We start from the raw sequence: 19,515 nt of genomic DNA, 5'->3' as shown, positions 1-19,515 counted from the left end.
AAAAGCAAGAATAAAGACAAATATCTTGGAAGATATTAAAGAAAGAGGAGGATTTGCTTTACCTAACTGGAAATTATATTATCAGGCATCCGCTCTAACATGGATTAGAGATTGGATAGTGTTAGAAGATAAAAGAACATTAAAATTAGAAGGTCACGACCTTATGCTTGGCTGGCATGCCTTTATATGGTACGATAAGGATAAAATTCATACATATTTTAAACGACATACAATAAGAAAGTACTTACTGGAAGTTTGGAAAGATATAAAGAAGAACCACTTTTTGACTATTGCTGAATGGATTTCTCCCCTAGAGGCAACAATACACCCCAATTCTGTAAGGGATATGAGAATAATAAGAAATAAGGAATTATTAGATGATCAATTGAAATTAAAGGCAAGAAATAAATTACAAGAAGAAGGGATTATAATTGACTGGTGTCAATATGCTCAGATTCAGTCTAAATTTCAAAGAGACAGTAGAACATACATCTTCAATAAAAGTAAAAATTTCCTAGGTAATTTATTAGTTACTAACCAGACTAAACTAATAGGGAAAGTTTATAAATATTTGATTGCTCATAAAAATATAGATTTGACTTTAAAGGATAATATGATAAGTTGGTGCAAAAATATCGGTAAAGAAATTGATATAGACACATGGGAAAAAGTTTGGACCTTAAATTGGAAAAGGACAAAATCAGTTTCCCTAAAAGAAAACCAAATTAAGAAGTTTTACAGATGGCACCTTCCACCAAATAGAATAGCAAAAATGTTTCCTAAGACTTCTCCATTATGTTGGAAATGTAAGAAGGAAATAGGATCTTATTATCATCAATGGTGGACATGTAGTAAAGTCAAGCTATATTGGAAAATGATAGAAAGAATGATAAAACAAATAGTAAAACAGGAGATAGAAATAACCCCGGAATTTTATTTATTGGGTATAACTAATCAGAGATACAAGAAATAAATTTTACACTTAGTTATTCATATTTTGACCGCGGCCAGGATAATATATGCGCAAAATTGGAAAGGGGAAAATATCCTCAAAGAAGAGGAAGTTATTAAGAAAATATTAGATTTGTGCTGAAATGGATATGATGACAAGACGGTTAAACGACCAAGAAAAAACTGAATATTATGAGATATGGAATAAAGTGTATATATGGATAAATAAGAAGAAATATTAAAATAAGAAATAAATAAATAAGAGAATTATATTAGCAGTGATATGATTTAAGATTTATGTTAGAATTAACATTGTTATGATTTAAGAGTTATGTTAGATTTAGTTTATGTATGAAAATTTATTATATAAGGTAAAACAAATTTCTTCTTTTCATTTAAAGTAATAAGTTGAATTTAAGTATTTTTTCAATGTACTCTTTTTCTGTATTGAAATTTTACTTCTAGAATAAGCGGGGTAGATACAACCCCATTTTTATGTTAAATGTATGTTTGTCAGTTTTGTCTATGTTAAGAAAATTAATAAAAATATATAGAAAAAAAAATAAAAATAATATTAAAAGTTAAAGAAACAAGAATTTAGAATTTCTTGAACTTATAGTTTTGAAATTTTATAAGATAGATTATAATAGTTTTAAAATATTTAGAATATGATAAAGTTAGATATGCTATTCATTATATTATATTTTTTGAATAATTATTTTACAGATAAAGAAATTTAATTAACATATAGAGTTAAATTCAACAAGTATCTAATATAAATGTGTGCTATTTCTGTATTGATCTGATTACAGTTAGGTTTTTACTTTTTGTAGCAGTTAGACTTCTAAGATAAGCGGAGCAATGGCAGCTCCCTGAGTGTTTAATATTGTACATCTTGTTTGTATTTTTTAAAAATACAATAAAAATATTTTTTTTAAAAAAAAAAGATGATTGACGGCAGAAAAAGACCTCATGGTCCATCTAGTCTACCCTTATACTATTTCCTGTATTATATCTTAGGATGGATATATGTTTATCCCAGGCATGTTTAAATTCAGTTACTGTGTATTTACCAACCACGTCGACTGGGAGTTTGTTCCAAGGATCTACTACTCTTTCAGTAAAATAATATTTTCTCATGTTGCTTCTGATCTTTCCCCCAACTAACCTCAGATTGTGCCCCCTTGTTCTTCTGTTTACTTTCCTATAAGAAACACTTCCCTTCTGAAACTTATTTAAACCTTTAACATATTTAAATGTTTTGATCATGCCCCCGCTTTTTCTTCTGCCCTCCAGACTATACAGAGTTCATTAAGTCTTTCCTGATAAGTTTTATGCTTAAGACCTTCCACCATTGTTGTAGCCCCTCTTTGGACCCGTTCAATTTTTCACCCATTTTGAGATTGTCAGAAATCACTACCCATAAATCCTTCTCTTCGGAATATTTTCCTAACACAGAACTGCCAATACAATACTCAGATTGAGGATTCCTTTTCCCCAAGTGCATTATTTTACATTTGGAAACATTAAACTGCAGTTTCCATTGCTTTGACCATTTATCCAGTAAAGCTAAATTATTTGCCATATTACAGACACCTCCAGGAATATCAACCCTATTACATACTTTAGAGCAGTGTTTCCCAACCAGTGTGCCGCGGCACAATAGTGTGCCGCGGGACATGGTCAGGTGTGCTGCGAGCCCGGCCTGGCTGGAGCTTCCCTGGCGGTGACGGGAAGTGAGCTTTTGGGGCCCGGTGGGAGGGCGCCGGCCACTGTTGCTTCTAAGCTGCGTGAGCGTGCGCCCGCACAGCCACTAGGAAACCCCCCATCCCGCAGAAATTTTTGAAGTGGCGCAAAGCCACGCAGTCCTGAATCGCTCCCTTCTCTGGCCAGCAAAGTCGGCTGCCCAGGAAAGCGCCGCGTTTGAAAAGCGTGCATTTAAAAAGCGCGCCGGTTTCCCAGGCAGCCAGCTTGCTAGTCAGAGAAGCGAGCGATCCGGGACTGCGTGGCTTTGTGCCGTGATGAAAATGGTGCTGTGGTGGCCTCCAAGCGCCGCCCTTCGTGGCGCCCCACCACCCATTCCTGCAGGTAGAGGTTGGGCGGGGGTACCGGGATGTGGAGGTGGCGCGTGGCCGGGCGCTGAGCGCCATGGACACCTGGGAGGGCGAAGGGTTGAATGTGGCTGCTGCCTCTTAGGCGGAGGCGAAGGCGATGGCGGAGTCCACGCTGCGCCATGCGGGGCCGCTGATCCAGGGGGCCACGGACCGGAAAGCCACCCTCCACTCTCTCTCCGCTCTCTCTCTCTCTCTGTTGCCGGCGTGGTGCACGGGAGAGAAAGAGAGAGAAAAAGGAGGGGAGAGAGAAAGCAAGAGAGAAAGATAGAAGGAAAGCAAGAGAGAAATCAAGAGAGAGAGAGAAAGCAAGGGGGGAGAAAGAGTGTGTGTGAGAGAGAAAGAAAGAGAGAGAAAGAAAGAGAGAGAGAGAGGAAGAGAGAGAGAGAGAAAGAAAGCAAGAGAGAAAGAGAAAGAGAAAAGGAAAGCAAGAGAGAGAGAAAGAGAGAGATAGAAAGCAAGGGAGAGAGAGAAAGCAAGGGGGAGAGAGATAGAGAAAGAGTGTGTGTGAGAGAGAAAGCAAGAGAGAGAGAAAGAGAGAGAGAGGAAGAGAGAGAGAGAAAGAAAGAGAGAGAGAGAGAGAAAGAGAGAAGGAAAGCGAGAGAGAAAGAGAGAGAAAGCAAGAGAGAGAGAGAGAAAGCAAGGGAGAGAGAAAGAAAGCAAGAAAGAGAGAAAGAGAGAGGAAGAGAGAAAGAAAGCAAGAGAAAGAGAAAGAGAGAAGGAAAGCAAGAGAGAGAGAGAAAGCAAGAGAGAGAGGAAGCAAGGGAGACAGAAAGAGAAAGAGTGTGTGTGAGAGAAAGCAAGAGAGAGAAAGAAAGAAAGAGAGAGGAAGAGAGAGAGACAAAGAAAGAAAGAAAGAGAGAAAGAAAGCAAGAGAGAAAGAGGAAGAGAGAGAAAGAGAGAGAAAGCAAGGGAGCGAGAAAGAGAGAATAAAAGAGAGATAGCAAAAGAGAGAGAGAAAGAGAGAAAGAATGCAACAGAGAGAGAGAAAGCAAGAAAGAGAGAAAGAGGGAGGGAAGGAAGGCAAGAGAAAGAGCAAAAAAGAAAGGAAGAAAGAAAGAAAGAGGGATGGAGAGAGGGAAAGAAAGAGGGAGGGAGAGAGAAATAGGGCAAAAGGGAGGAAGAGAGGGGTTTTTTGTCCAAACTTTTTTAGGCCCCCCCCGCTCCCTCTCCCCCCCCCCGCTCAATGTTCCCCAGGATTTTGTAACTCTGAATAATGTGCCGCGACTCAAAAAAGGTTGGGAAACACTGCTTTAGAGTCATCAGCAAGTAGGCAAACCTTCCCTACCAAACCTTCCCCTATGTCACGAACAAACATATTAAAAAGAATAGGACCTAAAACAGACCCTGTGGCACACCATTTGTAACCAGTATCTGTTCAGAATACATGCCATTAACAACAACCCTCTGATGTCTATGCTTCAGCCAGTTGCAAATCCACTGAACTATCCAGGAATTAAGTCCAATCTTCACTAACTTATCTATCAGCTCTTTATGTGGAACCGTATCAAAGGCTTTGCTGAAATCCAGATAGGCAATATCCACAACACCAACTTCATCCAACATCTTTCTGACATAGTCAAAGAAATCAATGATTAGTCTGGCATGATTTGCCTTCAGTAAAGCCATGCTGGTTTGGGTCCAATAAGTTATTGGTTTTAGGTGCTGATTTCCATCATTTTAACTACAACTGATGTCAAGCTAACTGGCCTGTACTTATCAGTTTCTTCTCTACTGCCCTTCTTCTGGAAAGGCACAACACTGGCCATTCTCCAATCCTCAAGAACATCTCCTGTTAACAGGGATTGGCTAAACAAATCAGTCGGGGGGGGGGGGGGGTAGCAATGACAAATCTGAGTTCTTTAAGAAATCTGGGGTGGATGCCATCTGGATCCATTGCCTTATTTATCTTTAATCATTCAACTTCTTCTAAGACATCGGCCTCTAAGATCACTGCAGCTGAATCCCTACAGCTGGAAGCAACGCTATGTCCATCTATAGTATTATATTGGGGTTTTTTTGTTTTTTTTTAATTTTTTTTTATTATTTTTCATAAAATAGACATACAGACATACAAACATTAAACATAGAATGGGGATGTATTTCCCCGCTTCTTTTGAAAGTATACATTCAAATAAAAAAAAAGAATACATTATCAAACATTTGTTAAATGTTAAAAAGTCTAGTAAAAAATTTTCAAATCTTAAATGCAATGTTAGTACGGTATAAGTAAAAATTCTTAATATGTTATTTATGTGTAATATATTCATCTAATCAAACATTTAAACAAATCTCAGTTACTAAACATATATAAAACAAAATTCTTAATATGTTGCTTGTGAGTAAACTATTATATCAAAATCATCAACAAATATATTTGAACTAGTATTAATATTGTTATTACCTAAGTAAAAACAGATCTATCTCTTATTTTTTCTTATCTAACCATTTATATATATTATTCCATGTTTCATAAAATTTAGTATCTTCTTGATCGTTTAATCGTCTTGTCATCATATCCATTTCGGCGCAATCTAATATTTTAGCTATAACTTCTTCTTTCTTGGGGATTTCCTCCCCCTTCCAGTTTTGCGCATATATTATTCTAGCCGCAGTTAATATGTGTATAATTAAATAAAGAGTTTCTTTCTTATAAGTCTGATTGGTAATTCCTAATAAGTAAAATTCCGGGGTGTTATCTATATCATGCTTTAATATTTCTTTTAATATCTTCTCAATCATCTTCCAATAAATTTTAGCTTTACCACATGTCCACCATTGATGGTAATAAGTTCCTATATCTTTCTTGCATTTCCAACATAGTGGGGATGTTTTAGGAAACATTTTTGCTATCCTGTTTGGTGGGAGGTGCCATCTATAGAACATTTTAATTTGATTTTCTTTTAATGAAACTGACTTGGTCATTTTCCAATTATTAATCCAGACTTTTTCCCAAGTATCTATATCTATTTCTTTACCTATATTTCTGCACCATCTTATCATAGTATCTTTTAAAGTCAACTCTATATTTTTGTGAGCGATAAGAAATTTATATACTTTCCCTATCATTTTTACTGAATTGGTGATAATTAAATTACTTAGCAAATTCTTACTTTTATTAAAAATGTAAAGAGTTTTATCCTTCTGGTATCTGGATCGAATCTGGGCATAATGCCACCAATCTATTATTATCCCTTCTTCTTGTAGTTTATTCCTAGGTTTTAGCTTCATCTGGTCATTTAATAGTTCTTTATATCTATAAAATATTTTCGTATCTTTTATAGACTTTGGATGTGTTATTGCTTCTAGGGGGGCTATCCATTCTGGAACATTTAAGAAGTGATTTTTCTTTATGTCCTTCCAAACCTCTAATAAATACTTCCTTAATGTGTGTCTTTTAAAATATGAGTGATTTTTTTCCTTGTCATACCATATAAATGCATGCCAACCCAACATGAGATCATGTCCTTCTAAATTTAATATTCTTTTATTCTCTAAAGTTATCCAATCTTTAATCCATGTTAAGGCGGCAGCCTGGTAATATAATTTCCAGTTTGGAATACTATTCCAAAATAGTATTATATTGTAAGGTGTCTTTTGAGAAAACTGAACAGAAGTAGCTATTCAAATTGTTAGCGACCTCCTTATTCCCATGAATGTATGTATTGTTCCTGGTACTAAGCTTTGTGATGCTGCAGTTTTTCTTCTTCCTATCAGTAATATATCTGAAGAAGGTTTTATCCCCCTTCTTTACGGATTTGGCAATTTCTTCCTCTTTTGAGGCTTTAGCAGCATATATTATCTGTTTTACCTCCTTCTGTCTCATTTTATACACCTCTCTGTCAGCTATACTTCCAGACTCTTTATATCTCCTATAGGCAGAATTTTTTTCATTGACTATAGCCCTTATATCATTGTTTAACCATAGCGGTTTCTTCCTCATTTTACCTTTAGTTATTTGTCTTACGTACAGTCCATTCCTCCCCTTTAATTCAATATTTAAATATTCCCCCATTGCATTAAAATTTGTTTTTCTGAAATCCAATACTTTGGTTGCAGTATAGGATTGCTCACAATCAGTTTTTACATCAAACTACAAACATAGGTGGTCACTGCAACCTAAATTTTCTCCCACCTTAACCTCTGAAACACAATTCCCATTCGTAAAAATTAAATCTAGAATATTTTCCCCTCTAGTCGGTGTCTTAACCAGCTGTGCCAGAGCTGCTCTTGTAAATGCCTCTACTATATTCTTATTCTTTTGTCACAGAAATAAAAAAAATACTGTTGGTGCCTATAGTTATTAACAAAAAAAGAGGTGAACAAATACTAAAATCACAAATCCAGCAAGGCTAAAACCCAAAAGGTGTATATTGATACCTTTATTAAGATAACCCCTTCAGTATTTCAGTACATGCATATTTCTGTTAATCAGTTACCAAGACCCAACAGTAGAGGCAATGTAAAATACTAAAATAAAATCTCCCATACTCTAACCATAAAGAAATGTTAAAGGAGGTCTTGTATAATCTCAATTCTGCATTACTAGAATGTTAACAAATGTTAACAAATGTTAACAAATGTTATTTCATTCTGAAATTATTTGTGCCTTGTCCGTTAATATTTGCCAGATATACTACAAGTTCTGTCCCTTAAATCTACAGTATATTTTGAGTGCTATTTATTTTTCTTAGGAAACAATATTTCAAAATACATTAATACTGGAGTAATTCTAAGAAAGCTGAATAATTTATATACTATTGGTATTTACAGATAATCTAAGCGCTTCCCTCTGTGTAAGTCGGAGAATGTTGGCGTAGAACCTTGTGGTCCATGGTGAAAAAACAGCATTTGCTCTTCAGTAATAAAATGTGGAGATAAAGGAGCTTCAAAACCTAAGTCAGTCTCCTGAAACAAAGTGAAGAAGTAATTATTTGATTTCTTCATTTAGATGTACAATTTTTTTACTATTTTAAGAAAAAATCTAAAGGGTTCTTGGTCAACAATATGGCATAGTCTACACACCAAAATGCATGTGCATTCATGTCTGCAGGCAGCATATAGACCAATCATTCTTATTTTCAGCAGTTAAGATTGTTAAGTCCATGCCCATTATATGTTGTGCTGGTGAGGGAGGTGGGCAAACAGAATCTTGAGATCTTTTTTTGTTTATTTTGTAAACGGAACAAAACTTTGTGGGAAATGGAAGGAAGCAGCTGTTTAGCAGTAAGGTGAGAGCAGAAAGCCTTGGGATTTGCAAAGAGCCCCAAAGTGGATTTATTATCATCTAAGGGCACTTAAATTTGGATTGCTGTAACATCTGGAAATTGCTGGTTGGAGGACCCATTACAGGAAGAATCTTTGATTTATTTTTCAACAATTGCTGACCTTGGCTTTGGAATATCTTATCTACTGTGGTGGTGGTGGTGATGAAATGATATTTGTGTTTATTTGAGAGAAGAAAGGATTATATTAGTTGCTACTGGTGACTGAAGGAACCGTGGATGGAAAACCCCCCACTGATTTAACTATTGGAATGGAAACGTGATGAGAAAATATCTAAGTGGGATTATACATAAGGGACAGAATGAATAAATTTCATAACCTGGAAGAAAGGATGGAGAATTTGGAAAGGATAATAACTGCACTAGAAATATGAGTTTGAAAAATAGAAATAAAAATGAGATTTTATTATTTATTTGTTTGTTTGTTTGTTTGTTTGTTTATTGTTAGAGTTGAAAGGGACCATGCAGGTCATCAAGTCCAACACCCTGCCTGAGCAGGTAATGCTATAGCACTCCAGCCAAATGGCAGTCCAAACTCCTCTTGAAAGTGTCCAGAGTTGGGGAGTTCACAACCTCCACAGGCAGGTTGTTCCACTAGTTGTTCCCTCTGACCATCAGAAAGTTCTTCCTTATTTCCAGGTTGCATCTCTCCTTGGTCAGCTTCCAGCCATTGTTCCTCATCCAGCCCTCTGGTGCTCTGGACAATAGAGTGACCTCCCTCCTCTGTGTGGCAACCCCTCATATACCTGTATACTGCTATCATGTCCCCTCTGGTCCTCCTTTTCTCTAGGCTATCCATGCCCAGTTCCCGCAATCTCTCTTCGTAAGTCTTGGTTTCAAGTCCCCTAATCATTTTGGTTGCTTTTTTCTGCACCTTCTCCAGAGTTTCAATGTCTCTTTTGAAATGTGGTGACCAGAACTGGATGCTGTACTCCAGATGTGGTCTGACCAGGGCATAGTAGATTGGTATTAATACTTCCCAGGTCCTGGAGTGTATTCCCCTGTTGATGCAGCTTAGAATTGTATTGGCTTTTTTAGCCGCTGCTGCACATTGCTGGCTCATGTTTAGTTGATTATCCACCAAGACTCCAAGATCTCTTTTGCAGTCACTACTGCTAAGTGGGGTTTCTATGTATGTCTAGGTTTTTTTTTACCTAGGTGAAGGACTTTGTTCTTGTCGACGTTGAACATCATTTTGTTAGTATGGGCCCACAGTGTTAATCTGTCCAGATCTTTCTGTATTTTGAGTCTGTCCTCTAGGTTTTTGGCTATCTCCACCAGCTTGGTCTTGTCTGCGAATTTGATTAGTTCCCCTTCTGCTCCCTCATCCATGTCATTGATGAAAATGTTGAAGAGTACAGGGCCCAGGATAGAGCCCTGTGGTACCCCACTGCCTACTTTCTTCCATGTGGATTTGGAGCCATTGATGACAACTTATTGGGTATGATTGGTTAGCCAACTGTTTTGTAATCTATCCCATTTTTTTCTAATTTGTGGATTAGGGGCTTGTGGTCAACTTTATCGAAAGCTTTGCTGAAGTCCAAATATATGAGATCTACTGCACTGCATTGCTCCAATGATTTGGTCATGGTGTTGAAAAATGATATGAGGTTGGTTTGGCATGATTTGTTTCTGACAAACCCATGCTGGCTGTTGGATATAATGTTGTTTGTTTCTAGGTAATGGCAAAGTTGTTTTTAAATTATTTTCTCCAGTAGTTTTCCAGGTATAGAAGTCAGACTGATTAGTCTGTAGTTGTCTGGGTCAGTCTTTTTACATTTTTTGTGGATGGGGGCTACGTCAGCTCATTTCCAGTCATCCGGTAGGTCTCCAGTGGTCCAAGATGTTTTATAGATGAGGAGAAGTGGTTACGCTATGGTGTCTGCCAGTTCTTTTAGGACTCTGGGGTGAAGTCCATCTGGCCCTGGTGATTTGTACTTGTTGAGCACCCACAATTAGTCCCTTATTATGTTTTTGTCTATGTTGAGTTTGGTTCCGGGGTTGTTGTTGTTGTTGTTATTAGTATTAGTATTATCCCATAAAGGGAAGGTTGTAAGCTGGGTCCAGGGAAGGCTTCTTGAGGAGGTGGCGCACAAGTGCTTCCTTGTAGGGAGCCAGGAAGGACTCCCTCCCCAAAGAAGTGTTGACAATCTCCTAGACCCAGCTCCGTGCCACCTCCCTGCTGGCCAAAACCAGCCAAGAGGGACACGGATCCAACTAACAGGTGGCGGAACTCACAGCTCCAATAGCCTTGTCCACTTCATCAGGTGTCACCAGATCAAACTCTTCCCAGGCAGATGGACAAGGACAGGCCCCAGTCACCTTGACTGACTCGTTGTCAGTCGACTCTGTTATCCAATCGAAGTTGAGCTCCGCCCGGACCCGAGCAACTTTATCAGCGAAAAATGTGTTAAAATCCTCAGCACTACTCTGCAAGGGCTCCCCAACTCCCCCCTAGTTAAGAAGGGAGCAGGTCACCCTAACCAGAGGAGCCGGGCAAGATTCTGCTGATGCAATCAAGGCGGCATGATACATGCATCTTGCCACCTTGAGTGCCACTTTGTAAGTCTTAATGTGAGCTCTTACAAGTTTTTTGTTGGATTCAGACTTACTCTTCCTCCATCGCTTCTCTAGATATCTTGTCTGGTGTTTCAACTCCTAGAGCTTCTCGGTAAATCAAGGAACTCTCCAGGGTCTAGTGCCATAGAGAGGTCGCAATGGTGCAATCCGGTCAAGAGCCTCCGTTGCAGCCTTATTCCAGACCATGGCAAGAGACTCTGTTAGTTGCAGTTGAGTTGCAGGTTCGTTGGTAGGCACTGTTCACTCTAAGGTGTGTGGCCACACGGGCATGTGCCCAAAACTACCCCCTGTGCACCCTTTTCCAAGGCTACACAAGGAGCCGGGTGTTGGAGTTTGGGGCAGGGAGCAAAAAAAGTGTGCAGGCTGGTGGAGGTTACTTTAAATGTTGGCCACCCCTGCAGTGCCCCCGGCCCCCTTGCACCCCTGGCTTCATGCTACTGCCCCCTGCCTGCCCAATCCACCACTCTCTCTGGCTTTCTTGGGGCGCGGCTTCTCCCGCAGCGGCGGTGGTGGCTGTGGCTTCCTGTCCTCCTGATCCAGCCGCTAGCTGCTCTGAGTGCGTTGGGAATCCCCGCCCCTCTCACAATCTCTTCGTCCGGGCTTTCAGCGAAGGAGCTGCAGGAGAGGTGGGGCAGGCATTCTTCTTAAAGTGAAAGCCAGAGAAGGTTAGTTTGAATGTCGGGAGCACATGAGCGCGGGCTTCCCATCCCCCTGCCAGCCCAGCCGGAATATTCAAACTCAGAAAAACCTTTGCCAGCCTCCGCAGAGAATAAAGGAAGAGAGAGAAAGAGAGAACAATAGAGAGTGAGAGAGAGAGCAACAGACAGAGAGAAATAGAGAGAAAGTGAGAAAGAGAGAGGAGGTAGAAAGAAAGAAAGAGAGAGAGCGATAGCAAGAGAGAGAGAAAGAGAGAAAGAAAACAAGGGAGAGAAAGAGTAAGAGAGAAAGAAAACAAGACAGAGAGAGAAAGAAAGAAAGAGAGAGCAACATATAGAGCGAGAGAGAGAGAGAGAGAAAGTGAGAGAAAGAAAGAGAAAGAGGGGGAGAGAAAGAGAGATAGCAGGAGAGAGAGAAAAAGAGAGAGAAAGCGTGAGAGACAGATGCAAAGAGAACAAAAGAGAAAGAGTGAGAGAGAAAGAAAGGAAGAGAGAGAGAAAGAGAGAAAGAAAACAAGAGAGAGAAAGAGTGAGTAAGAGAGAAAGAAAACAAGAAAGAGAAAGAGAACATGAGAGAGAGAGACAGATAGAGAGAGAAAGTGATTAAGAGAGAGAGAGAAAGAGGGGGGAGAAAGAGAGATAGCAGGAGAAAGAGAACAAGAGAGAGAAAGTGTGAGAGAGAGATGCAAAGAAAACAAGAGAGAAAGAGTGAGAGAGAAAGAAAGCGAGAGGAAGAAAGAGATAGCAACAGACAGAGTGAGATAAAAAGGAGAGAGAGAGAGAAAGTGAGAAAGAGAGAGAGAAAGAGGGGGAGAGAAAGAGAGATAGCAAGAGAGAGAAGAGGAAGGAAGAGAGAGAGGAAGAAAGCAAGAGAGAGAGAGAGGAAGAAAGCAAGAGAGAGAGAGAAAGCAAGAGAGAGAGAGAAATGATAGAAAAAAGGGGAGAAAAAAGAGAAATGAGAAAATGATTGAGGCAGAGAATGACAGGAAAGAGAGAGAAACAGAGAGAGAAGTGACTCTTGATAACATATGGTAAAAATCACTTAAATAATAATAGAGAAAAAAAACAGCCCTCACCTGTTTTTGGAAATGGTTCAATAGCTCACACACAAACACACACACACAGGGGAAAGAGGAGCAGGGATGGAAAAAGAGAGGAGAAGTGAGAGAGGGAAGGAATGGGAGAAAAAGGGAGGAAGGGGGAGAAATGAGAAACAAATGAGAGAAGGGGGAGAGACAGGAGAGAGACCCAGAAATTAGAACAGTGGTAGAAATTTGAGTAGGGATGATTGATGAAATATGGATTGACTATGGAATATTGGTAAAAGATATGTTTAGGTGTTGTTTAATATTAGGATGTATTAATTTTAAAAATTGGATTAGAATTTTAGAACTAGAATTTTACATAGGCAAAATTAATGGAAGATACATATGATAAATAAGGAGTTTATGATATGTACTGTATGATTTTATGAGTTTGCAGTATGAATTTAAAATATACTTGGAAATATAGAAGATTGATGTAAGTTAATAATAGTAAATGCCAAGTGCCTGAAAATTAATTGAGCTTGGAAATATTGAATGAAATTATAGAAAAGTATAATTTATGGAAACATATTAATTGATGCATTGGTGTTCAGGTAGATTTTCATAGTATTACTAGATTACTATGATACTATGACAAATATTTAAGAAATGAAGATTTTAAAGCATGGATTTATTAATAGTTGTGCTTTTGGTTTTGCTGGTTGTTTTAGTTTTAATAGTAATAGATTTTTGGTTTTGTTTCATTATTAATTTCTTCCCTCCTCAAGAAGCTTAATAACTACCGTCCAGTCTCCAACCTTCCCTTTATGGGGAAGGTTGTTGAGAAGGTGGTGGCACTCCAGCGGTCCTTGGAAGAAGCCGATTATCTAGGTCCTCAACAGTCAGGTTTCAGGCCCGGTTACAGCACAGAAACTGCTTTGGTTGCGTTGATGGATGATCTCTGGCGGGCCCAGGACAGGGGTTTATTCTCTGTCCTGGTGCTCCTTGACCTCTCAGCGGCTTTCAATACCATCGACCATGGTATCCTTCTATGCCGGCTGGAGGGGTTGGGAGTGTGAGGCACTGTTCTTTAGTAGTTCTCCTCCTACCTCTCCGGTCGGTCACAGTCGGTTTTGGTGAGGTGTCAGAGGACGACCCCGAGGTCTCTCCCGTGTGGGGTGCCTCAGGAGTCGGTCCTCTCCCTCCTGCTATTTAATATCTACATGAAACCACTGGGTGAGATCATCCAAGGGCATGGGGTGAGGTATCATCAGTATGCTGATGATACCCAGCTTTACATCACCACCCCATGTCCAGTCAATGAAGCAATGGAAGTGATGTGCTGGTGTCTGGAGGCTGTTGGGGCCTGGTTGGGTGTCAACAGACTCAAACTCAACCTGGATAAGACGGAGTGGCTGTGGGTTTTTCCTCCCAAGGACAATTCAATCTGTCCATCTATCACCCTGGAGGAGGAATTATTGACCCCCTCAGAGAGGGTCATCAACTTGGGCGTCCTCCTGTGACCCGGAGAAGGCCAACCTTATCGGCTGCTGGCATTCGTGCAATAGAAGGCGGTTCCAGATGTAGTCTGGCCCAATGCCATGTAGGGCTTTAAAGGTCATTACCAACACTTTAAATTGTGACCGGAAACTGATCGGCAGCCAGTACAGGCCGCGGAGTGTTGCAGAAACATGGGAGAATCTAGGAAGCCCCACGATGGCTCTTGCGGCCGCATTCTGCACGATCTGAAGTTTCCGAACACTTTTCAAAGGTAGCCCCATGTAGAGAGTGTTGCAGTAATCGAACCTCGAGGTGATGAGGGCATGAGTGACTGTGCGCAATGACTCCCTGTCCAAATAGGGCCGCAACTGGTGCACCAGGCGAACCTGGGCAAACGCCCTCCTTGCCACAGCCGAAAGATGATGTTCCAATATCAGCTGTGGATCGAGGAGGACGCCCAAGTTGCGGACACTCTCTGAGAGGGTCAATAGTTCTCCCCCCAGGGTAATGGACGGACAGATGGAATTGTCATTCTTGGGAGGCAAGACCCACAGCCACTCCGTCTTGTCGTTGAACCATGGAGCTCTACGGGGTCTAGTGCCACAGAGAGGTCACAAAGGCACAATTCGGTCGAGAGCCTCCGCTTCAGCCTTGTTCCAGGCCTCAGCAAGAGACTCTGCCAAGCTGTGGACGAGTGAATCTGGTAAAACCCCAAGCGCCCTCTGAAAACCGTCTGGGTCCATCAGGCGTCTGGGGCAGAACCTCCTAATCGGTTCCACCTCCCTGCGGGGGGGGGGGGGAGGATTGGAGCCAGGAAATTGAGCCGCAGTAGAAAATGGTCTGACCATGACAAAGACAATGCTTCTATGCCCCTTAGTCTCAGACCATTATTCAATTGCTCCGAGAGGAATATCATATCGGGTGTGGACGTGGAGTCACTGCTCATGCCCTCATCACCTCGAGGTTCGAATACTGTAATGCTCTCTACATGGGGCTACCTTTGAAGAGTGTTGGGAAACTTCAGATCGTGCAGAATGCAGCTGCGAGAGCAATCATGGGCTTTCCCAAATATGCCCATTTACTCCAACACTCCGCAGTCTGCATTGGTTGCCGATCAATTTCCAGTCACAATTCAAAGTGTTGGTTATGACCTATAAAGCCCTTCATGGCACCAGACTAGATTATCTACGAGACCGCCTTCTGCCGCACGAATCCCAGCGACTGGTTAGGTCCCACAGAGTTGGTCTTCTTCGGGTCCCATCGACTAAACAATGCCGTCTTGCAGGACCCAGGGGGAGAGCCTTCTCTGTGGCGGCTCCGACCCTCTGGAATCAGCTCCCCCCAGAGATTAGGACTGCCCTCACCTTCCTTGCCTTTCGTAAACTCCTCAAAACCCATCTCTGTTGTCAAGCTTGGGGGAACTGAGACACTTTCCCCTTGCCTATGTAGTTTCTGTGCACAACATGACTGTGTGTATGCTTTTATTTACTGGGGTTTCTCTTTTAGATTTTTTATATGTATAATTGCTATTTTAGATTTTAATTATTAGATTTGTCATTATGTATTGTTTTTATCACTGTTGTGAGCCACCCTGAGTCTACGGAGAGGGGCGGCATACAAATCTAATAAATAATAATAAGAATAAGAAGAGATTTTTTATTTTTTTTATTTTTATTTTTATTCTTATTTTAAAATAATTTTTATTAAATTTACAAAAATATACAAAGGAAGGAAGAGTGGATACATCTTGTTTTGGATCACTATGTCGACATATAATCACATACTCTTATTATATTTATATCATATAATTGTTCTGTTTAAATAAACTTTACCAGTTCAATATACATATCAATACCGAACAAAATACCCAGTTAAAAATTAAAATTTTAAAATGTTCTATCTCCGTAGTTTGTTGCCTTTTAACTCTTCTGACTCTTCCTTCCCCCGCCCCCCCCCCCCATGAACTGTTTCTAACAGTTCTAAACATCTTAGATTAATGATTGAGCGGTATATGGTTGCCGCGGTTTTTCCAATATTTTTTTTTAATCTACACTTGAATTAAGCTCCGATTGAATTGAGAAAAATGTTGATAACAATCCGATAAAGATATTCAGAGTTCTATATTTTGTCAGTGTCGAAACTTCTCCCCTATCTATTAGCCTATATTTAGTTTACATTTTATCTATTTTCTTTCTTTTTTTTCCTTTTTTTTACCCAATCATAAAATTTTTCCCAAGTCTCATAATATCTTGAGTCCTCTTTGTTTTTAAGTTTTTGGGTGAGTCTGTCCATTTCTGCACAATCGTATATTTTCTTAATAATTTCTCTTTCGGTTGGTGTATCCTCTTTTTTCCAATTCTGCGCAATTGTGATTCTCGTAGCTGTAATTATGTGATGGATTAAATAGAAGTCCTCTTTTTTACCTTTCAAATCTATTATGCCCAAAAGAAAAATTTCTGGTCTTAATTTTAATGTGATTGCCGTGATCTCTTGAATCCATATTTGAATTTTTTTCCACAACTTTTTTATGTGTGGACATGTCCACCATAGGTGGTAAAAGGATCCAGTTTTGTTGTTACACCTCCAACAGTTTTGCTTCAGATTGGGATAAATCTTAGCCAATCTACTTGGAGCTAGGTGCCATTTGTAGAACATTTTTTGTGAGTTTTCCTTGTATGGTACTGATTTGGTTAATTTCAAATTTTTTCACATTTGCTCCCACTGTTTTTTCTTATTTGTTTGTTTGTTTGTTAATACTTCTATGCCGCTCAGTCCCAAAGGGACTGCTGCTCAGACACTATACGTTTCCGCCCACACTGAAAAAAAATTAGAGGGAACATTGTTAGTAGGTGGTTCCATTTTGTGTGAAGACTGATGTAAAGTAAGCGTTGAGCAACTGTGCTTTGTCTCTGTTGTCTGTGATTTCATTACCATCTTCATTTTTTAGTGTAATGACTGTTTCCTTGATTTTCTTCTTCTTTATGTACTGGAAGAAACTTTTTTTGTTGTCTTTGACTTTCGCTGTAAGGTACTGTTTGTGTTGGGCCTTTGCTGTTTTTATTTTTTGTTTGCAGCCTCTGGCTGTTTGCTGATGTTCCGCTTTGGTTATGAGTCCTTCTTTCCATTTTTTGTATTTGGCTTTTTTTTCTTTAAGTTGTCTGCAAGGTCTTTGTAAAGCCATGCTGCTTTCATTTTACTTTTCCTGTTTTTCTTTTTCATGGGGATTGTATTGTTTTGGGCATCTATGATAGTGTTTTTAGGGCCTCCCAGGATTCCTGTGTGGTTTTACCCTTTAGAAGTTCCTTCCAGGTTTTTTTTTCCAGATTCGCTCTCAGCTTGTTAAAGTCTGCTTTTCTGAAGTCTGGGATTCTAGTGGTGTTGGGTATAGCAGTTAGTGATTGCACAATGCTGAATTTTAGGATGTCATGGTCACTCTCACCCAGTGTCCCTTCTGAAAATAACTTATCATATTGCCACCTTTCTCCATGGAAACTCCTCATTCTTCTACCTCTATTCTACCTGTACCCTATTCTGCCAGCGTGTTTCAACCACCCATAATTACAGGGTAATTAGTCCAGGAAGACACACACCACACGATAAAAGGAAAACCCAAAAGTTTTTATAAACAGAAAAACAGAAACAGCTCCCTTTTAAAATGTCAAAGGGATTTTCTGGTACACACAAGGCACAGGTTAAATGCAATCCAATTGCTCACCCGATAACTGGGAAATTGAGTCCAATTTTAAAGTCCAGAGAGTCCACATGTCAGAAATGTGGTATGGGTTCCAAACAGATCAGCTGTATTCTAGGATGGGTCTGGCAAAAGTTTTGTAAGCTCTGGTAGGTAGTGTGAGATTTCCAGAGCAGAAGCTACGTAGGATTAGATTAACAACTCTTGAGGTCTTCTTGGCAATGTTGTTGCAGTGGACTTTGGCACTTAGATCTTTAGTTATTAGTATTCCAAGGTCCTTGACAGAGTGGGGATTATCTGTGATAATTTGTTTATTCAGTTTGTATTTGAAGTTCTGATTCTTTTTGCCGATGTGAACTACAGAACATTTGCTGGTTGAGATTTGGAGTTGCCATGTGTTGGACCAGTCAGAAACTCAGTCTAGGTCTTTTTGTAGAGTAGTTGTGTTTTCAGTGGTGAAGAGTTTTACATCAACTGCAAAAAGAACACAGTTGCTTGTGATGAGATTGCAAAGATCATTGATGTAGAGAATGAAGAGCATAGGTCGCAGTACACTTCCTTGGGGGACACCGCTTTTAACAGGGATGAGTGTGGATATGGATCTTCCTATTTTGACCCCTTGTTGCCTGTTTCACAGGAATGCAGTAATCCAGCTGTGGAGGGATCCTGAGGTGCCATAAGATTTGAATTTTAGAAGTAGTTTGTCGTGGACCACTGAATCAAACGCTTTGCAGAAGTCAATATAAGTTGCATTTATAGTTTTTCCTTGGTCAAGATGAGTTGTTCATACGTTGTTGCAGTGGAGGAGCTGTAAGTTGCAGGATAGTTTTTTTCTGAATCCAAATTGTCTGTTAGCGAGCAGATTATTAGTTCCTAGGTGGAGAGTAATTGATTGGTTTATAATTGAGTCCATAACTTTACATGGGACGCAGCATAGTGATATTGGTCTGTAGAGGGGTCTTCTTTTTTGAAGACGGGGATGACCATAGCTTTTGACCATAGTTTAGGAAGTGTGCTGGTTCTGAAGGATTTTTCGAAGATTATGCTCAGTGGTTCTGCTATAGCAGAAGAGAGATTTCTTAGGAAATATGCACATAGACCATCTGGTTTGACTGATAGGGAAGGTTTAAGGTCACGTAATACTTTTCAACTTGGGCTTCAGTGAAGTCTATTTGGGTTAGATCATTGAGAGAGTTTGAGGTGTAAGTGATGAATTTGGGGGATGAGCCGTTGCTGTTGACAAAGACAGAGCCAAAGAATGATTTGAGAAGGTTAGCTTTGGATGAATCATCATGGTATTCTTTGTTGTTGGTCCTTTGAGAGGTGGGATAGGTCTAGAGCCGCACCGAGTCTTCGTAGAGGGGCGGCATACAAATCCAATAAATTATTATTATTATTATTATTATTATTATTATTATTATTATTATTATTATTATCATCCTTGAGTTTGTTGTTGATAGAGTTGTAGAAAGCTCAATTGGATTTGGTGTGTAGGAGGTTTTCCTCTTGTATGCTGTGGAAGTTGAGACATTCTGCTTTTATTTGTTTGCACATGCTTTTATAATGGCTTTTGAAGTTTACTACTTGTCCTTTTTTGTTTTTACGCCAGAGAGTTTTTTGAGAAAATTATTTTTCTTGGTTGAGGCAGATGCAAATGGTACATAAAGTCTGATGATTATTTTCATCTCAAGCAAGAATGTGTTTAGAAGTCATCCG

General features: G+C 39.7%; 1 protein-coding gene across 1 annotated transcript in view; it reads right to left on the bottom strand.

Moving 5' to 3' along the window:
- LOC139168005 (cation channel sperm-associated auxiliary subunit beta-like) overlaps nt 1-19,515 on the bottom strand; it is a 137,196-nt gene that overhangs the window by 75,958 nt on the left and 41,723 nt on the right. Inside the window, exon 16 of the mRNA XM_070753253.1 lies at nt 7,834-7,970. Coding sequence (XP_070609354.1) covers nt 7,834-7,970 — 137 coding nt within the window. The remainder of the gene's footprint in view (nt 1-7,833; nt 7,971-19,515) is intronic.

Source organism: Erythrolamprus reginae, chromosome 1, assembly GCF_031021105.1.
Source record: "Erythrolamprus reginae isolate rEryReg1 chromosome 1, rEryReg1.hap1, whole genome shotgun sequence".
NCBI lineage: Eukaryota > Metazoa > Chordata > Lepidosauria > Squamata > Dipsadidae > Erythrolamprus > Erythrolamprus reginae.
The sequence above is the reverse complement of the archived record's forward strand: the minus strand, read 5'-3'. Positions and strand labels throughout refer to the sequence as shown.